General features: G+C 48.7%; 1 protein-coding gene across 1 annotated transcript in view; it reads left to right on the top strand.

Annotated features, from left to right (window-relative positions):
- LOC119442424 (uncharacterized) overlaps nt 1-20,869 on the top strand; it is a 204,871-nt gene that overhangs the window by 79,132 nt on the left and 104,870 nt on the right. The window contains 1 exon segment of the mRNA XM_037707301.2: nt 20,216-20,286. Coding sequence (XP_037563229.2) covers nt 20,216-20,286 — 71 coding nt within the window.

Genomic DNA, 20,869 nt, shown 5'->3' with positions numbered 1-20,869 from the left:
TCATTAGCGAGTTCTTGCGGCCCCTTGGCCAACGGTGACTCTGCGCACGGCCGAGAGGTGCGCGCGTTTCCCGCTATTCCACCGGCGGGTCACGCTCGGGTCACGAGCTGCAAAACTTGCTCCGGATAAGGCGCGCCCCCCTCGGACCGCGCTGAATACGCTCGTGGTTCCTGATTGTGCCCGTCGCCAAGAAGACGCGGTCGCACCGTGCGACGTCTCAATTTATGGCGCTATTCAGCGACCCGTGCTTCGCGACCGACCCACTGCTACATGGCTTGGTCGAGTGGCGTGCTCCGCGCGTCGTCGTCGTCCCCCTTTCCTTGCTACCGGACGTCCTTCCATGTCGGGCTTCCTGTAATTTATGTGACCCCCGTGAATCTATTTGCCCGCGCGAGCGGCGCGCGGCTGCTTTTAAAATACGGCGCCCCGCAGGTAGCCGACGGTTGCCCTCGATTCGAGTGTCCTGCGGAAGGAAAAGGACATAACGGTCCGTCTTCCTTAAGATGTCGCCATGGCGCAGCGAAATATTTCTCGGATTCGTGGAAGGCTGCCGATTACGTATGCCGTGTACCCTCCAGCGATGTTCTTACTGGAAATGCCTCGCTTTCGCTGCTGCAGCTTTTCTTTCTTTTTTCTCTTACCGCGCATGACAGTCCGCTGGCCAAGATATGTATTTCTCGGTAATATTTCTCGTTCGTGTCCCTACAACCAGCTCGTACAGTCGACCACGGGCGACTCGCTATCTGCACGTCCTTGACATACACGCGCACGAGAAGCGGTGGTTAGGCAGCCCTTTCGTCACGCGCCCCCGCCATCGGCGTATCGTGGGGAGCGATAGCAGGGAGCGCGAAGCTCGAAAAACGCGTTACAAAACCTTTTGTCAAGAGTGCGGGTCCCTCGGATTTGTCTTCAGTCTGTGTGGCAAGTGGCGCAGCGTCAGGCGAACCCGTTGCACCATTGTTTGCGGTTTTCATTTTTCGTCTGGGCCGCTTTTGCACAATCCGACAGCTATAGGCAAAGGGCCTCAAGTAAAGAACTGCAGGTCGCTTATGACGCGGTAGTGCTTTTCTGTTGTAGCTTGCGCGCGCTAAACCATTTAGACTTTACAGTAGTTAATTAGTGGTAGGTTTTTTTTTACGTTCCAAGGGTGAGTAGTACATAGCGAGAGACTCACTAATGGAGATCTTCGGATTAATTTTGTCCGCGTGAGGTTCACTAAAGTGCACCTAAATCCAAGTAAACATGTGCACAATCTTCTTTTTCTTTCGGTTCCCGCCGGAATGCTGCCACCGCAGCCCGGTAAAGAAACCGCTGCCTCGTGCTTTGCAGCGAAAGGTCATATGGCTCTGAGCTACCTCACATTAAATATGCAGGGATATTTCATTCACAGAATATTGCTTGTGTGATTATGTATATTACGCTCCCTAACATTTTAGCACCCGATGCACCTGAGATGTCATGATGTAATATGATGTATCGCATGCATTCTTAAAAACTTTGCCCTGAGCACACACACCAGACATTATACTGAATAAACATGCTCAAAACAAGTACCCCACTAGTAGTGTACAGCGTCTTGCACTGCCTCAGGAAGGCGGCGCAAGTACCTCATACAATTCCTTTTTTTGCATGCATGAATTTTGTCCCAATCTTGCGTCCCCCCATTCATCAACGCCTTCGAAGCTTTTTCCGCCAACAGAATTTATTTTTTTCCTAGAACGTGACGCAACCTTTCATGAAAATGTAGAACGAGCTCAAATTCATAAACTTTACGAAAAACTCGCGAGAGTTGGCAGGTAAGCTGACGTACGGAGCCCAGCACCGTAAGCAAGCTAGCGCGTGATATGGGTTTGCAGAAGTGGCTCAGACTAGAGCACTGCACGGGCCGATTTTTTCAGCCCGGTCCCGGCCCGGGCCCGTTTTTACGTTGGGCGGCGGCCCGCCCGAGCCCGAACAAAACTCTTATGGCGAAACCCGGGCCCGGCCCGGGCCCGGAAATAATCTACGTTACCCGCCCGGCCCGGCCCGCCACCCCTTTACCTTAGGCCCGAGCCCGGCCTGAGCCCGGCCTGAGCCCGACTCGAAACCGGCCCGAACCCGGCCCGAGACCGAAAAATAATGTTTTTCAAAGTTGAGACGCCCGAGAATAACTCGCTGCACGTTACATGCACACCACCAGAAAGCCTGAGCCCGGCCCAGACCCGCGTCAAAAAACCCGAGCCCGGCCCGGGCCCGGGTCAAAAAGCACACGCCGTGCCCGAGCCCGGCCCGAGCCCGTGAAAAAAACTGTTCTACCCGGGCCCGGGCCCGGGTAGAAAAGCCCGGGCCCGGGCTTTCGGGTAAGCCCGAGCCTATGCAGCTAGTGCTCTAGCTCAGACCTGGCTTCTCTCAACCCTTCTATGCGAATGTGCCTGCTACCTGGTCTTCCCCGAAGTAAAGAAACAGTACTGTGTCGCTTACGCCTGGGCGTTGCATTCACCAATGCCTACTCATTCTTGGTTGGAATGATCGATAACGCCAAGTCCAATGCCATATATATACAGGGCGTTTCAGCGAACACTTTCAAAAATTCTTAAAACTTGCCTGTGGCAGATGGCCCAATTCTAGTTATTGAGCTGGTCTACTCGAAGAGGCGGACATTACTTGCACAAAAAATTGAAATGCATAATCGACTAATTAACACAAATTCACTAATTAAGTTTTTAACTAATTACCTGATGGCCCATATTGCAATTTACAAATTGTAGCCGTGGAGTTCTCAAGGCGGATACACTGGGAATTAATTTTCAGGATGACACCGGTTTCGAGATATTAATTCCTGAATGCATTGGCGTTCCAGTTAAATTCTTAACAAAATGTCGCTTTATGTATTGAAGCACACAATTAACTGGAACGCCAATGCATTTCTCCGCAAAGTTCGGGAATTAATATCTTGAAACTGGTGTGATCCTGAGAATTAATTCCAAGTGTATCCGCCTTGCGAACTCCACGGCTACAATTTGTAAATTGCAATATGGGCCATCAGATAATTAGTTAAAAACTTAATTATTCAATTTTTGTTAATTAGTCGATTATGCATTTCAATTTTTTGTGCAAGTAATGTCCGCCTCTTCGAGTAGACCAGCTCATTAACTAGAATTGGGCTATCTGCCACAGGCAACCTTAAATAAATTCTGAATGTGTTCGCTGAAACACCCTGTATATATATATATATATATATATATATATATATATATATATATATTAATGACCTGTGGCAGATAGCGCGATTCTAGTCCATGAGCTGGTCTACTGGAAGAAGCGGACATTACTTCCACGAAAAATTGAAATGCATAATTGACTAAGTTAAAAAATACTAATTAAGTTTTTAACTAACTACCTTGCACATATTGCAATTTAGAATGTCTAGCGGGTGAGACTGCAAGCATATATATCCACTTGAAAAGAATTGTGTAGATAACACCATTTGGGAGATATGCGCCGTCAAACTTGTGGTAAAAGTGCGCTGTCGTTACATCGTTTCATGCATTGAAGCACACAAGTAACTGGAACGACAATGCCTTTCTCCGCAAAGTTCGGGATTCATTATCTCGAAACTGGTGTCATGACGAGAATTCGTTCCAAGTGGATCCGCCTTGCGAAATCCCCGGCTAGAGTTTGTAAATGGCAGTTTAAAAGCTTAATTAGTGAATTTTTGGTAAATAGTCGATTGTGCATTTCAATCTATTGCACAAGTAATGTCCGCCACTTCGAGTAGACAAGCTCATGGACTAGACCTTAGAGCTCTTCAAGGTGCTCTTCAATTGCTCTTCAAGGTGGATTTCATTGCCCGCTGTTATGTTATGAACTTGAAACACAATTTCTAAAATTTATATACCATTATATACCACCGTTAGCATTTCATGCTTAAACTCAGAAATGTAGATGGAACTACTTGTAGTACATTGCCATGTTGCTGCCACATCCGGTATTTTCACGCAATCTCAGTGATTTTGAAGCACACCTCAAGGTTGCTTTCGGCCATCGGAGGCGACACAGAGGTCTAGATCAATTTAGTGTCAAATTTCTCGAAAGCGGATGACAAGAATATGAGTAAACCACTTCTTTACAGTTACACGTGCGCCGTACTTCATACCCAGAATGAAATTTTGCGTAATCACTTCCGAGTGAATTTCGAAAAAAAAAATTATTTTAGGTAAAGTGCAATATATTGTATAAGGGGTCTTAGGAGGATACATATAATCTGACGTGATCGGCGCTCTTCACAAATTGTAGTGTCAAGCAAGCCTTCAGAAGGGCGTGAAAACCTTTCATTAGAAATACTTGTCCACGGGCCGAGACACTTCGAAACGGAGCCAACCTTGCCGGCAGATGAAGCACGGTTAGTGACTATATTGTGCTCGATAACACAGGACCTCTACAAAGTTTAACCCTATCGGCGTTTTCTATCATATTTTGACCAGAATATAGCTTTAATAATGATATGAACGCTCCTAAAGAGTGATCCAATGGCTTTTGTGAAAAAGCTTGAAGTATACTATCATTACAGCAAGCCTTTCCACTTCCTGCTCTGTATGACTTGAAGCTACGCGGTAACAATACCACTCATCCATATTTCCTGCGCAATCTCTGCGTGATCGCATTTACGCGCAAGTGACTGGCGACTACAGCTTCCTGTTCAAAACGGCAATCGCAAATGACGACCGGTAGCAATCCCCAGCGCAGCCGCCTTGTAATAAGTTCTTTACCCATGGGCGCAGCGCAACAACCCTTTTCCACCGAGCCCATTTCTAGCCATAGCAGATCGCGGCGCAGAAATGCCCGTACACCACTACTTCTTCCATTTATAGCGGCGCACTACAAAGAAAGAAGAAGAAAAAAAAAAGATGCGCACTCGATTATACCATCATTCTACTGGTGACCCGAACGAATCACAGGAACGAACATCAAACGGAGACCGCATGCGGCCAGCCCGTTGACGCGGAGGTATATAGCCGCAGTGTATATAAGGGGAACGGGGTGCCTCGGCGTACCAAGACACCCGGGGCACATTACTGCCCGCCATTGCCGCATTTGGGAGGAGTGGAACCACAGAGGGATCGGGGTTGCCCTTCCGTGACCTCATTAGCGCTTGGTGGCGGCAGCTATAGCGGCGGGGTAGATCCGGCGGCGGATCGCGCGCGCTCTTTGGTGCATAAGCGTCTGGTCATCGGCCGATTCCGTGAATTAAAGAAATCACGATTGCCGGGTCGCTGCCTCCGTAAGCATGTCCCGCAGCGTCGATGTTATGCCCCGCTCGGTGGTGGCGCGTTGCAACGGAGCGAGAGACGGGTCGGTCGGTCTTCTTGTGCATAGCCCTCGCACCCGATATCGCCGCTGATGGATGGCAGCGCGGCCGTTTTTTTCCAATTACGCCGACCGATGCGTCTCTGTCCACGCGGCAGCTGCGCGCCTGCTTGCATGCCAGTTCGCGTCCCTCGCGATTAGTCTCATGCGGTTTTGCGGGCGGGCTGAGCGCAGGCCTAATTGGTCGAGTCTTCTCGACGGTTGTCAGGCGCATCCGCGAGCTACATTCGGCTTGTGCGCGTGCTTAACAGTGCAGCAGGACTCGACGGTTCTGTGGAAAACAGTGAATCGACGGCTATTATATAGGAAGCATGGATCTTATACTGTATAGGCAACGCTCGAACTGGAACAAGTAAGTTAGTGGCACGCGTCTGCGTGCAGGAAGCCGCGACATGAAGCTGTCGGGGTGTATAACGACGCATCCGGAACAAGTATATGCCGAGGACGAGTCAAAAATCCACTTGACTCGGCGTTATACTCGAAAGGTAAGGCTAATTTGACCGGGTTGCTAATTAGCGACCGACCGGCTCGACTGGCTCTGCTCTGAAAACGACGTACGTTCTGTCGGCATTTTTTATTTTCTTGGCGCGCGTTGTCCTCTCAATAACCGTCACGAAGTAGCAAAAGGTTGCGAGCTGCACACAGCAAACCTGACTAAAATCACGTGTTGAAAACTGATACGCGGAAAGACAGAGATCACCCGTTTTTCATGTTGAGTGTTGAGCTGTTGTGTTGAGCATCTATTCTGCCTGGCACGAGCCTGGAGAGGAGGCGAGACGCACGGACAACCGTTAAACATAATTTTCATACGGGAAAAGATGGCCGAACATCCGTTCGGCCATCTTTTCCCGTATGAAAAGCTACAGTATTTCATTCCAAGATAAGACATTTAACCTGTGTGTCGAGATAGCTTGAACATAGCTTGTCTAGAGCAATGCACATGGCTCCCAAAGGGAACTCTCTTTGTGATCCATACACAGTAACTCTTAAGTTTGTCAATGCGAAAGCGAACATTGGGGGTATACTAGAGCCCACCTTAGACCGTGCGGTACGGAAAAGTTGAGAGGACCCGTCGCGCTTATCGTTATTCACCTACCTACCATATTTGCAGGCGGACGTGAAAGTGCGTTGCGGAATTCTTCGCTTCACATATTCTAGCTATCAGTCGTGAATAATGCGCCTGATACAGAGTACGCACGTAAAACTTCTGGGTTAGCGATAAGTATCGCATCGTCAGTCATGCACGTAGCGCACTGTATATCACTGTGCAAGCCTTACGCATGCGCACATCTTGGAACAAGGCCAAGCCTGTGGTCTCGTTTATCAGGCGAAGCATCATACATATTCCGCACGCCCTCACAGTACGTCAACCTATACTCACCGCAGGGCGCGTGTACACGTATTTCTCAGTGTGCGACTATATACATGCAAGAAACGCCTATACTGTATAACGCTGCCTTAACCTGCTCGCGCGGCTTCGGTTCGAGTAACGAACATCGACAGACACGCAAGGTCGTTACAAGCGGACGAGCGCACGCAATCTCCATTTGCTCTCGTGAATATGTACGGAGTAGAAATAAGGGAACTCTACGTTTGGGAAGGTGTACTGGCGTACGTGTATACATTTCTCTGTACATACCTGTACATATATGCGTTGGCGCGCGATGTGTCTCGAAGATGCATCGGTCTAACCGGTGCGCGCGAAACGCGTCTGGAGACCGCCCGCAGTTGTGCGCGCTCAAATGCACACAAGCTTGTTAACCAGCGATGCAAGGTGATATTCAAAACAAATGCTCTCACGTGGGTCAGTTCCGGTCAGGGGAAGTGTGTTCGAGCGCGCACAGCTCTGGTTACCATTTGTCTACGTCTCACCCTTTCTCCAGGACTCTGGTTTCTTCTCGCCGCGCTCCTTTGTTTATCGAGGTGCACGAACGCTCGGTCCTGAACTGAAGATGTTCGATCGTTAATTTCCATATTCATGCGGACAATGGACCTCTTTCTAGTGAAGCACCCATCTAGCGGTCGTCAATGTAACTAAATTTGCGGGCAAGCCGTTTTTCTTCTGCTGTCGTATACGCTGCGGCAACAACGGGGACAACATTCCACCAAGCAGTCTCTCGTGGCGTCACTGCGCTTGGCTTTCTTGTGCTGCTAGGGCTGGAGTACATCGATGTCGTCGTTCCTTCTATAACCGTGCGCGACGTGACCGCAGCGACGCGCAGGCCGAGCTTCTTCATCTATTACGACGACTAAGGATTGAAGCAGCCAGATTTTCATACACGTGCCAGCATTTACTGTCGAACAGCTGCATCGCTACTTCGACCCAGCAAATGAAGACAGGCCAGCATCAGATGGTCCAGATCCTGGCGCTGTCGCACCAACTAGCAGGCCGGGCAAGCAGGCCGAAACAATGGTGGCCGACATGCATTCCCCGATAGTCTCCGCCCGAAAACAATTGATTACTTACCTTTGCAGAAGTGCCCGTTCCAAATATGTGCGTTTCGATGTTGTCTTCCACATCGAACCGTCCTCTCTTGCGCGGCACAGGGCAGCGATTCACTTTTCCAAGGGAAGACGGAGGAAGCGCAAGCTATTCCCACTACATCGGCTCTTTATGCGACTCACAGGGGTGCAGCTGTATACAGCACGCTCGTCGCTTGCCCTGTGGTAATGGCAGCGCGGCTTGTGCACAGTGTTATTGGAAGAGGTTGCACTCATCTGAAGCTTCAGACAGCGCTGCGCGTAAAAACACGGACTAAGAGGTATACATATACAGCGAGTATATATGGGCGCAGACTTACAATAATATGTCGGAAAACCAAGCAGGCGTAACGTATATGTAATAGTTACAACGCGCTAGCAGTGGTCAGAGCATTGTCCTGGCCAAGCTGATGACGCTAACGTTCGAAGCTTTCGAAAAAAAAATGGTGGAGAGGGTTTTGCCGTCCCTGCCGCCCACATCAACCCATGTGCTTTTCGTTGTCCGCTTTCTTCGGATGCGCGTGCCTATATTGCCTCTATCGCTAAGCGATAATATAGTGGCCTGCCGAGGAGCGACACCGCACCATGACGAGACAGGCCGTCTGACGAGGCATACCATCTGTAGCATGGCTGCTTCGAAGTGATAGCCGAGTGTTTTGAGCGACCACAGATTAAGATCACTGATACTGACTGTCGCATGGCTGAATCTGCAGTCGTCACCGCGCCCCCGTAGTACCGTGATCTGTTACGTCACGTTTGCTTCTCTATATATGTAACTTGTTCAACCGCAATAAACTCTCTGTTCGTCCAACTGATGGCTTCGCTACACCAGAACCCTATAGATTGCTAAATTCACTTTTTATTTCTCACGCGTGGACGAACGCGACACGTTTCGGCAGATGCGTTATGCCACGTTAGCCTAAATTATAGTGTTTTCTCTAAAACGCCTACGATATATAAATTTCACTCGACAGTTCTAGCAAGAATTTTAGCGGCTTTGAAGCAAAACTTGGCTTGAATTTATTCCATTGTTTCATTCGCGACAGGCTCGAAAAAAAAAATGGTGGTAACGCAAAGTAGGCGTTATCGGCAGACTACGCCAGCGCAGCCAAAAGCACACCTTTCGAGCACTCTAGACAAGCGTACTGACGACTGTACGGATTGATGCATTGTTAGCTCTTATATGCTTAATGTCCTGCATGTAGTGCACGGCTTTCATTCGCAATAACCCCTTACATTTCTCATAGGAAAGCTTGAGGTTCGCATTTTAGCAGGGAAGAAGTTTAGGGGTGTTGGTAGTTCATTGTCCTTTTTAGCTGGGATACATAGCGCTAAAACGACACACGGACTAAGAGGAACACGGGATGAGCGCTAATAAAGAGCTTGAATTTTTGGCATAGTAGCCACAGTGTGTCTGTTGCTAGCGCTCGTCCCGTGTTCTTCTTAGTCCTTGTGTCGTTCTAGCACTATGTATCCCAGTTAAAAAGTACAAGTTGAGGTTCCCAGCCTGTATTCATAATGTCAAAAGTTTTGTCTGGGCAAACTTTGGTAAGTGTGTATCTAGACGTTTCTGTGTAAGGACGGCTGCAACATTGTGGATTTCAGAATTTCGAAAAGGGTGCCATCTCGCTGCAGGAATAGTTACCAAAATTGATCCAAATATTATTGATTGTTGCCGGGATTGTCGTTAACTGCATGTTTATAAGGGACAAAACGAATATTCGACAGGATATCTGCGCTCTGTACTTACAGCTTCCGTCAATTACAACGTTTGAAACAGCAGCATCCTACATGTAGGACGCTAGGCAGATTGGGTGCAGTTTCGAGAGCCTATAGCAATGGGTGTGCCGGACATCCTATCAAGGAGCTATCAAGGAGAGGCTAACGTAACCACGAATTCGTGTCTGTCACATAAACTATTTTGTGCTTTTTTTGTTGTGAGGCAAGAGATTCCTTGATCAGGCTTTTGCAAACAAAGCTCCCCAAAAGTTGAATATAAATTTCAACTAAATTGGCAATCGTTATGAGATGCCTTCAGGTGTCTGGCATTATACTGCTTGAAAATTACGTTGCAGCAGTAACTGACGACGAAAGCAGCCATAAATATGCCGCAGGCATGAACTACTCGCCGCACGGCTCTTTTGTGGCTGAAACAGTAGGCACATGTTTCCAATCTAGTGATGATGGCAAGGTCATCACAAAGCCCGCCACAAAATGCCAATTGCTGAAAGTGAGCGCCAGCGTTACTTGAACGCGTTTTAGTTCTGCGACACGCCAATTCATGAAGAAGCAACACTGACTTGAATAGATAGATTTAAAAAATGTTTTGTAGATGAAGTGGTCACCTTTATTTTACATAAAACAAACTACAACGCACAGCAAAATTGATGTTTAGACGATGCATCAAGCAGAATGACCAGCTTTCAGGTGTTCTTCTTCGGTGTAGTTTTACTGGAGTGGTACGTAGCATTAGTGAAAGTTTGTTGAAGTAATCTTCAAATTCTGACTGGCAGCGTTTGAATTCCTAGTTGATTGCGATTTTGAGGTAATCCTCTATCATTGCAAACGCCACAGTATTGTTGCAGACGAGTCTAGCGCTTACGGTGTGGTACCCCATGCAGCTGCAGGTAATCAGACACCGAATAGAAAGCTATTCTAGTGTCATGGTCAAGAGTCAAAACATTTCATAATCACTGGAAATATTGCTAACACATTCAAAATCCTTCTACCGTACTCGAGAGACTAACTTTGACTAACCGCTCGGGATACGTCTGGTTTTCGAGTACTGCATACTCGGGGACAACTTTCTGGAGCAACGAAGCCAAAGCTACGAAGGCAAAACGCGCATAATTGAGAAAGCTCTTGAGGAAAGTTTCACATCCTCATGCACGTTGGTGTAACTAAGCTTACCAACAACATATCCTTTACAAGAACTAAACATTCCATTTACAAGAACAAAATTAGACAAAGTAACTCACACAATATTAAACTTTGACTTATTAAGTGAAGCTGTATTGACTGACAAGTTTCGGCGGCGGCGGCGGCGGTAGTGGTGGTGTCACGCTGAAAAGTGGGCCGATCCTGGTGATAGTGCAGAAAGGGTCCAAGCTGAATGGCACATACACCTGTGAGCTCGGGGACCTGTAACGTGCCCTTGAACTACCCTTGTTGCACGTGGGACCAAAAGAGACAAAATCACGAGCCCTTCTCCTGTCTAGAAAAAGAGGATAAGTGAAGCTTGTCGCCCGATTCCAGTGTGAGGGCTTCTGAAGCCCAGGCGAAACGTCAGCGAAGAGACGCGAACCCAGAGTTGTGGGAGCGCGATGTTGAGGCCAAACGTCAACGAAGAGCCGCCGACCCCGAGTTTAGGGCAAACGAAACGGAACGCCTGCGACAGTGTCGTCTTGCCACAAGCTTCGCTTACCCCCATTTCCTCGACAGGGGAAGGGTTCTGAATATATATATATATATATATATATATATATATATATATTGTAATGACGAAGATAGCACAAGCGGCGCTGCGGTCGCATGGCTCCTGAAGTGAGGAACAGTTTGGCGGGCGAGCGCTCGTTGCCGGCGCAATTCATCGAAGCTTTGGCAATATGTGACTGCGGCTGCAGCGGTGGTAGGATTCTTGGCTATGAGCATCTGAAAAGCGTCGTCGTCAATGCCCTTGAGGATTTCTTTAGTCTTATCTTCCTCAGTCATAGTTCGGCTCACGCGGTTGCAGAGATCTATGACGTCCTCGATGTAACTAGTGAAAGTCTCGCCCGGCTGATGCGCTCGGTGGCGAAGGTGCTGTTCGGCACGAAGGTTTCGCACGGCAGGACGGCCAAATACCTCCGCGAATGGAGTCTTAAAGTCATTCCATGTCGCAATAGTTGCTTCATGGTTGTGGAACCAGAGGTGGGCGACATCCGCAAGATAAAAAATAGTGAGCTATGTCCGATCGTCCCATTTGTTGTGGTTGCTCACCCGTTCGTACGACGAAAGCCAGTCGTCGACGTCGGTAACAGCGGTGCCACTGAACACAGCTGGGTCTCGCTGACGAACGGCACCGCAGGTGACTGGCCCAGTTGACGAAGTGGGTCGCTCACCGGCGTCGTCTGGCATGGTCGTGGGGGTAGCGGAGGGCAGAGTGCGGCTCCGGAGTTCCAGGGCGAGTCGTTAGGATACCCAGCACCTCCACCAAATTATATGGGGTTTATTGACGTTTAATCCAAGTCACGTTAGGTCCAGCGCAAAGAGCACCCGAGTAGTTCCAGCCAAACGCCAGCGCGAGGCAAAACCAGCGACACCGATCCTTTTGTCTTTCTCTTCCTCACTTCAGGAGCCATACGACCACAGCGACGCTTGTGCTATCTTCGTCATTACAATATATATATATATATATATATATATATATATATATTCTGCTTTCGTCTTCCGTGTTCAGGCAAATGCGAAACCGTTGCACGTGGAAGCTACGCTGCCACCCCCTCTCTCTTTTTTCTTTTCCCCCTCCAGCATCTGTTCCAAGAAACCAAAAGCGTAGTCAAACGCTACCGGAGTACTTGGCGCCGTAACGTACGTACAGAAGCTCCGCCTCCGTAGCTTTCCCTTTAATGCCACAGAAGGTTGTCCACGCTTATAGCTGTAGTGACAAGGACTGGACCTTATTTCTATAGTGCTCAGAGGGGGAAAAAATAATAATTAAAAAAACTGTGGAACTGCGTATTCGGGCATACTTCCTGTTGAAACTGATTTTGCGGTTGTTCATGTTGAAACAGATGTATAAGCTGTCTTTTTTCCAATGCGTCAGGGCATTACTATTCCGTGCCTTTCCACTGTATTTTACTGCGAAAGCGCAACGAGGGCGTTCGTGGTGAATGCGAAGAGGAAATAAGTCGCCTCTGTACTTCCCTCTATATACATTTATAATTTGGCCCATAATGTATATGGGTTGTATTTATTTTCGTTATTATTACAAAGTGAAAAGGGAGGGCAGCCATGGCACCCTACCACGCCTGTACAACGGCATCTGTGTTAATTTCACCAAAAGTTAGAGAGTTGTGGGCTTGCAGAGTTGCGAGCAAAAGTTTGCAGACCGATGGTCTCGTGAAAAAAACGTAACACTTCTTTGTTCGCAACGTGGGCATGCGGGCTAACTATCAAATTGAGTGGCGCAGCCTACGCGCGTGTTCGACAAATGCAATAGCACTGGAGCAGTTCAACATTTGCCTGAGCTGTGCTAGAAGCAATCTTAATTTTTCCTTATAATGCCGTGGTCTCCAAACTTTTGCTCACGACTGTACATTAGGTCTACTTCTGCAGATGGTCGCCATTCCCACTTCATGAGTCGAACGTACTACATCTGCGAGTGTGTTCACACGGAATGCTCCTTCATATTTTTTTTTATCTTTCCTTTTCCTTATATACGTTTCCCCCTTTCCCCTTCCCTAACATCCCTTCCTTTCCCTCTCTCTCGGATTCTCACTTACTTAAAGTGGGCAGACGCATGAAATGGTGGCACCGATAAACGCAGCTTCTTTCTCGCCTGCTTAGAGCCCGCCTGTACTTGCTGTGCGTTCCCGGGATGCATTTGTGCAGGACCATATTAGCATGCCAGTGCCATTCTTTGCGCTGTCCACTACTGCGCTTTCCTCTTCTGCCCCCCGCTGATTCACTTGCCGCCTTTCGCCAGCAGTGCAGCCGAACCAAAAGCTGCACAGACATTTCCGTTAGGTCCGGCCGTTCTGGGGGATTTCCGAGAGATAAAACTCGAAGTAAACGGACCCCCCGTTGCTGATCTATTTTATTGCCTAGCTCTCGTTTCACACACCCCTTATTATTTCATTTTGATCTTTCAACGTAGCCAGCCGGAGCAGTCCTACGTTTTAAATCTTGCCTATACTCCTTGGGCAGATATCATTGTCTTGTCTCTCTCTCTCTCTCTCTTTTGTTTATGTACTCGGGAATGCGTGCATTCTGATATCGGGATCTCGCCCTTTCTCTCGGCGCAAGTCGCGGGTTTCGTCCGGCGCCCCATGTCCTCTCGCATAGACATCAATGCGTTCTCGCGTGATTAAATGGCTTGCTCGGAACTTATCGCTGCCGCGTATGCGGCGCGCAAAGTGCATTTGCTCGAAACTGGTTTAACGCTCCTGTTTTGTAAGCGCAGCCGACACTTGTTTTGTTTTTGGCAAGCTTTCCATCCACTCCAACCGTAAATGGAGCCAGTGGCTGGCGAACAAAGAACGGCGCCTCGGCTTAATATATTTGTAAACAAAAGCCGGCGCTGCGCGGTCGCCATTTTAGGAATGAATAAGGTGGTAAGGTAGTCGTCCGTTGTTCTCGCGTAAGTGCATGGAGTAAATAACGAGGAGCACAACTGGCACCGCGGAAGTTTCCACGCTATGGTTGCCTCGTCCTCTTTCCATAAATAAATTAAAGAGTAAGTTTATGATCGAAACGAAACGCCCTTTTATTTTATCATTCTGTGCTTCTTAAGTAAAGAATAGAGACCTCGCTTGTTGTAAAATGAACACCTCGCGGGATTAGCGCCGGCCAATATCGGCGATGGTGGTCGTTCTCGAAGGTGTTCTGTTTCGAAATTTTCAGAGCCCCATGGGACGCGTATTACTCACTGGAATAATGGGTGCGTATTACTTATACGCCGCCCATGGAGTCCACATTACTCACATTTAAGGGCGCAACACAGACACCTGTAGGACGTTCTCCGCACATTCGGACTGAAAGAATATACTCTACGTTTTGTAGACTTATAGTGTAATGCGTGCTGTAAAGGACGAAAGAAACAGGGTCCGCTTCTTTCACGGTAACCCGCCAACATGTGTGCATGATTTACCATCATGGCACGAAATCTCGCACTTATGGCGAACAGGGAGGCAACTAATATCATTTCATTCATTCATTCATTCATTCATTCATTCATTCATTCATTCATTCATTCATTCATTCATTCATTCATGCAGCTGTTGGTAGGAAGAAACGGGCGATCTTATACATTGACAGTCCGAGCCATGACAGTCGCGAGCCACTTCGTCAATATGATATAGCCATGACGCGTCATTGTTTCCCTTCTTTACCATAATTAGAAAGGATATATATTAGTATTCAATCCCAGCTCATGATTTGCCGCAACTTTTATGGGACCGACATATTGCAGAGAAAAAAAAGAAGAAATGAGAGCATACGCGTTGAACCACCCTGCAGGCGCGTAGAGCTCAAGCTCTCTTTTTTATTCATCACTGTCTTCTGAGCTGAGCGAGTTTACATTCTAGAAGGCCCATTCCTTGCACACAATAACGCCTCAAAAGCTTGCATCATTTCCGTTTATCGTCCTCAAACTGGGCGCCTTTCGTTGCTCCGTCCTTCACTCAACCCAACACGCCCGCGCCGCCCGCTAGCAGCGTTTAGCAATCGTAAAAAAACTCATCCCGAACGACAACGTCGTTCCACCCACTTCCGAAGCGGATAATCCCCACGGCAAACGCCGTCGGCTATATCTCGAATGCAGGTATATTTTTTATTTGTTTCTAAAGCGCACCGTTCAACCCAGATTATACTTTGTTTCTCTCCACCCCATTTTCCTTTTGTCGCCTTTCTTTTTTTACGATTGTCGCGCCCCGACTGGCGCCAGGCGCGCGCGTCTTCTCCGCAGCCCAGCACGCGCACTCGTTCTAGCGCCTTTTATCTCCTTTTTAACCCCATGCACGCTTTCGCACGAGCGCGCTCGTGCTCCGCAAGATGAAGTGAAGCAATTCCTTGCGGCCCGCCCGATGCGCTTCTTTTATCTCTCTTGCTCAGTTCTTCGTTTTATTCTTCTTCCTCGCTTCTTCTGGCTCTTTTTTTCCACTTCCTCGGGCGCGCGCGACCTCTGACCCCGAGGGCCAAACGCAACCCATGCAGGCAGGCAGGCCTGCCTGCCTGTCTGCTTGCCTGTTTCACGCTGTGCTCTCTCCGCTACATATGGGGCGAGGGCGGCACAAGAAGTAGAGGCGAACGGCTGTGTGGTCCGTGTCAGGCGCACTCATTTTATTCATGGGGCTGTACTCGAAATGGCCAGTGCGCACGCGCCGAGGCTGTCCCGGGCGCGTGCCACGCTTCCCTAAGCGCGCGCTGCTGCCCGCATTAGTGCACTGCCTCTTCCAAGCGCTGCTGCCTCCGCTGACAGTGCAACGAGCTGCGGCGGAGGCCGGCGTCTGGCAGATATCGAGGGGCGGGCTGTTCTTGCGGGCCGGGTCTCGACTATCGCCCCCTACCCGAAGGGTTTAAATCACTTTCGGCCATGCGCTTCCCGACCGGAGATGCGCCTGGCTGGCCGTTTATTTGTTGACTTAGGTTTTTCTCGTTTTACCGCATATTTTTCTTTTCTATCGGGCTCCTCCGTATGTACCGGCAACGCGGAGATGTGATACATGTTGCAAAGATTAACCAGGGAAATCAAAGAGCAAGTTCATTGAGGAAAATGGCTATGCGTAGAGCGCTTGTTTACCATCCTGACGCAGAGGTTGTTCTCTCTCTCTGTCTCGGCTCTGGAAAAGCAATTGAAGGTTATAGGGCCACGATATATAAATCTGTCAGGTTTGCGAACCTGGCTGATAAAGGTGTTAGAATATTTATGGCGCAACTGTGATGCCATTATTCCCCTCCAATTTTTTATTCACATTGCCCAGATTAACGTAAGTGGAATGTGATGATGGAACTTCAACAAATTTTTTTACGAGTGAAAGAAATAACGAAATAATATATAAGAAAAAAGAAAAGAAAACGCGTCTGCATGATATACGACTTTTGTGAGAGCGCGGACCGTGAAATTGATTTAGAATTTTAACATATGGGCACTGCAGGAGAACTTCGCGGTTTGAGGCTTGATTTGTACGTTGTGCAAATCGCCACCATCGAGCGCCCTATAGATAAGGTCAATTCTTACGACTTTTAGTGGTATACGGCTATAGAGTAACTATAAGGCGCAATCGGGCGACCACCGAGCCTTTGCCTATAAAGGAGAATATGGGAATAGACGTCGACATTCATGGGCACATGTCTCTGAACTCACTATTTGCGGCTTTGACCTTTTTTTTTTCTTTTTTACATCAACGAGCATGTGAATCACCTTCAACCCCGGGGCACTTTCCTTGGTGCACGCATGTGTTCAGGGAACCTTCTCTTAGACTCTCTCTTACTCACGTTTATATTACATGCTCTCCCTTGCCCTGTGCCGGCTAGCCAACCGGACGCTTTTCGTTTTAACCTCATAAGCTTCCTCCCTTGATGTTCTCTATCAAAGGCTAGCGCGATGTATCCAGCAAGAATGCAGGCGTATATCCCTTTTTCGGTAACGGCAGATACACGATGGGGGAGATTTTCTACATCCGCCACCATATGGCCGTAACCTTTGTCTCCGACATCATGGTTCACGCTGACCTTCGGCTTCGCAGCAGCGTGCACTGCGCCCGCAGCGCCGTGGGCAGGTAACATGGCCGTTTCGCTTCGCATCCGTTTTACTTTCTGCGTATCCTCGTCGCTTTGGCGGTGCGCGATGCGGAGCCGGCGATGACTAGACCGGATACGAATGGGCGCGCTGTCTGTCGTCTTGTTTTATGTGACACTGACTGCGCAGATCTTTGCCAGGACTAACGTCCCGTATAGGCAGCGCGACGCAGCAGCACGCTGTTGCTGCCCCGCTGCGTGCGTAGCACATGTGTATACTACCATACACGTAGTACGTCCCTGGCGTTTACGCTGTGGAACCGCTGTTCCGTCTGCCTGTGTTTGAAGTTCTCGGCGTGGAACCGGGGGGGTCGCTGTGCGCGAAATCCTTGTGCACACACGCGGTTCGGCGCCCGTTCATCTCGGACTTGTTTCTCGCGACATGTTTGTGGTCGGGGAGGCGGTATTTCATCCGCTGCGCTCGCTGTTTCTCGCTAGAGATTTACTTTCCGCAGTATATACGCTCTGAGGAGCACATTCCGCCGGGGCCTGCGTTTGAATGCGTGGCAGCTCGCGTTTACGGGGACACCTTCACTCCATGCGGTGACCGCAGGTTCTGATAACTTACGTCGAGAAGTGGCCTCGCGATGTTTATGACGGCCTTGTGGTGGCAGTTCTGTAAAGATGCTCTGGAGGGCAAGAAATATCCGCTTCGACTATTATATATAGGGGTCGTTATATGTAAGGATTAGTTCCCTTTTATTCTATTCATTTCTTATTGCCCGTCACGGCGAGTGTCCGATACCGCCGAGAAGGAAGACCTGGCTTCAAGCCAGCCACTAACAAAGGGCAAAAAAAGTGTAAAATGAAAATAAGCTTTATAAAATGCGGCCGCCGATTCGCGCACGTGACTTGTTTGTTGCCAGTTCCGCGCAGTGGTGCCAATGAAGAAAACAACGGTCACTGAGCTGCGTGTAAATTGGGTGCCCTGTTTACTTAATATGATTCCATTTCGCGTTATCAATCTTCACTTCACTGAAGGCCCTATACCATATTTGACGGGAAGTCAGGCCTGTTGTGCTGCATCAGCACTGGCGAAGGGATTTCATCATCATAATAAGGGGTCTGCTGCCAATATTTACCACGCGCGCGTGCTTTGAGCCATTAATTCTGTTTATAGAAGGAAAAGGAAACGAAACAGTGGTCGACTTTGCTGAGTTGACAATTAATTACTATGTATTTACGTGGACTCGTTAGCGGTGGCACAGCTGGGTTGTGTTACTGCTTGCAATTTCTTCAGATATGAAATTGCAATATGATATGTGGCATGAAATTGATAACTTCGACACGTTTACCGACGGGCCATCATTGTTCGTGACTAAAGCGGACATTACCCGGAATAATGCAACTCGAAAGGCGTGTATACATTTATTAAACGTTCAGAAAGGCTAAGACCCCATCTCTGTTACCTCCTTAGATGTAACCGCTAAGCGCGCGGGTACAATTGCGGGTCGCAATTGTCTTTCAAAGGCGTGCTAGCCCTGCTATCCTCGAAATCACATTCGGAGCCATTTGTCTCGCTTTTCGCGCCGGTTATTCCGGCCCCGAAAGGAAAAAATGCGAAATAACCGTGGAGCCTTACACAGCATTTCTGGTGCAGCACACCCTACAATGCAATCCCGTGTCGCGAGTTACGCCAGAACATCAGTCTTCCACGAATGTGGTTAGGTTGGGGACGGCGGGCTACAAATGAAAGCCGAGCATTGACGAGTTGCAGCGTGCCACGCAACGGGAATTACTTTCCGCTGCCGAACGCCCGTGTAATTTGCCAGACACCGAAGGATTTCGCTGACATATCGCCGCAGTGGAAACCACCCATCACGCGTGCTGCTGGCGCACACACACACACCGCACCCATCATAACTGTCTCGAGAACACTGCCTCTGACTGTGTCTTTCGTAGGCGGACCACGTCCGTCGCTGAGAAGTGGGAAAGAGCAAGTGGTTTCTCCTCTCGCCGTTTCTCTTTTGTCCGTTGGCCAGAGTTTCGGCGTTGTTTCGGATCAGCGAGGTGCTAATGCGAGAGGGGGGAGGGGGGGGGGGGGTTAAACGCCCACTTCCTCCGCGGAACAAGCAAGTTGCTGTTGCCGCTCCTGCCACGTAACATGAATCGCTGTTTCGCAACTTTTCGTTTTCTTCGTAGGGAGGGGTTTTTAAGGTGAGAGGAAAAGGCAACTAAAATACATGAAACACAAATAATAAACTGTGTGCTCCAGGCAACTCGGTAGAGATTATCTACAAACGAGCTTCTTTGTCGACGGTGACCCGAGCGATTAGCCCTAATGGTTGGTCACCCTCGTCCAGCACCAACGCGAAACTCTTTGCGGCCCGGTATACGTATATACCGAGTGTTGCTGAGAAGGCCGCCGCCACCGCCCCTCGATTTTTGCTAGCCGCCACCGGAAAAATAATTGGCGGGCTGGGACCTGGCCGAGGATTGTTGTCGGAGAGAACACACCGCGAAATGGGACTCGACGTGGTGACCCTATACACCACGACACCTCCGGGGTGCCGCGCGTGTGATTCTCTTCGTTATAGGAAATCATAGCGAATTGAAACTTTTGCGAGACACGTGTCGGAAAGCCGACATCTATCCGTGTAGCGTGTAGTGGCATGGCATGCCGTATAGCGACATAATGCGAACGTCGGGTTCGACCATTTACAGGCTCTATAAAACCTGCCGTATTTGCTCTCGGAATTTACGGGCGGTCGACGTGACCGACCTCTATCGCTCGTGCGACTGCTTATCCTCACCGGTGCCTCGCAAGCGCTCTGTAATGCCGAACATGGTGAACAAAGTGCTGAGCGCAGTAACATGCTCGTTTGAAGTCAAGTGTTTATGCCCTGATAAAACATTATCGTTCTTTCCTTTCTGTTTCGTCTCTGCGCAGGGCTGACGAGCCGAGCGGTAGCGACGACTCAATTCCGGACGACATGCTGGATTCCTGTGGCGGATACCGAGGTTGGTGATCTCATGCTATGCGAGTGGGTTGCAGATTGATCTCTGTTCGCCGTTTGTAGCGAGCACCACCACGCGGTCGTGCGATTTCTTTCTTGTACTGCTTGTGTGAGACCCCCAAACAGCTGATGATGCGGGAAGTTACTGGGATCATGATCTGCTGAACCTTTCGAAGAGCCCGGTAGGGGCGGTAAGAAAGTTGCGGCTATCGACAAACTTTCGTTCGCTGTCGTAAAGGGTTTGTTCACTACAGCAACTTCAATGTATACGCCGGGCAGTGGTGCAATCAACATAGACTTAATATTCAAATACAGATATGCCATGCAAAATAAAATAAAGATTCACTACAACGATACACTGAGTACTCTGCAATAAATCACGGCAAAAACGGAATACACAGCCAAATGCCATGTAAGTAGAGGGCATGCGTTATAAATATAAAAAAATAAGATCACTGAAAGTATACATTGCAAACACAGGAATTTTACACTACAAAACAGAGCACACTGTAAGTACAGTAAGTACAGAAGTACAGTAAGTACAGAAAGTACTTAGTAAGTACAGAAAAAACAGAGAGAAGCTGAGC

Source organism: Dermacentor silvarum, chromosome 2, assembly GCF_013339745.2.
Source record: "Dermacentor silvarum isolate Dsil-2018 chromosome 2, BIME_Dsil_1.4, whole genome shotgun sequence".
NCBI classification, from domain to species: Eukaryota; Metazoa; Arthropoda; class Arachnida; order Ixodida; family Ixodidae; genus Dermacentor; species Dermacentor silvarum.
The sequence above is the reverse complement of the archived record's forward strand: the minus strand, read 5'-3'. Positions and strand labels throughout refer to the sequence as shown.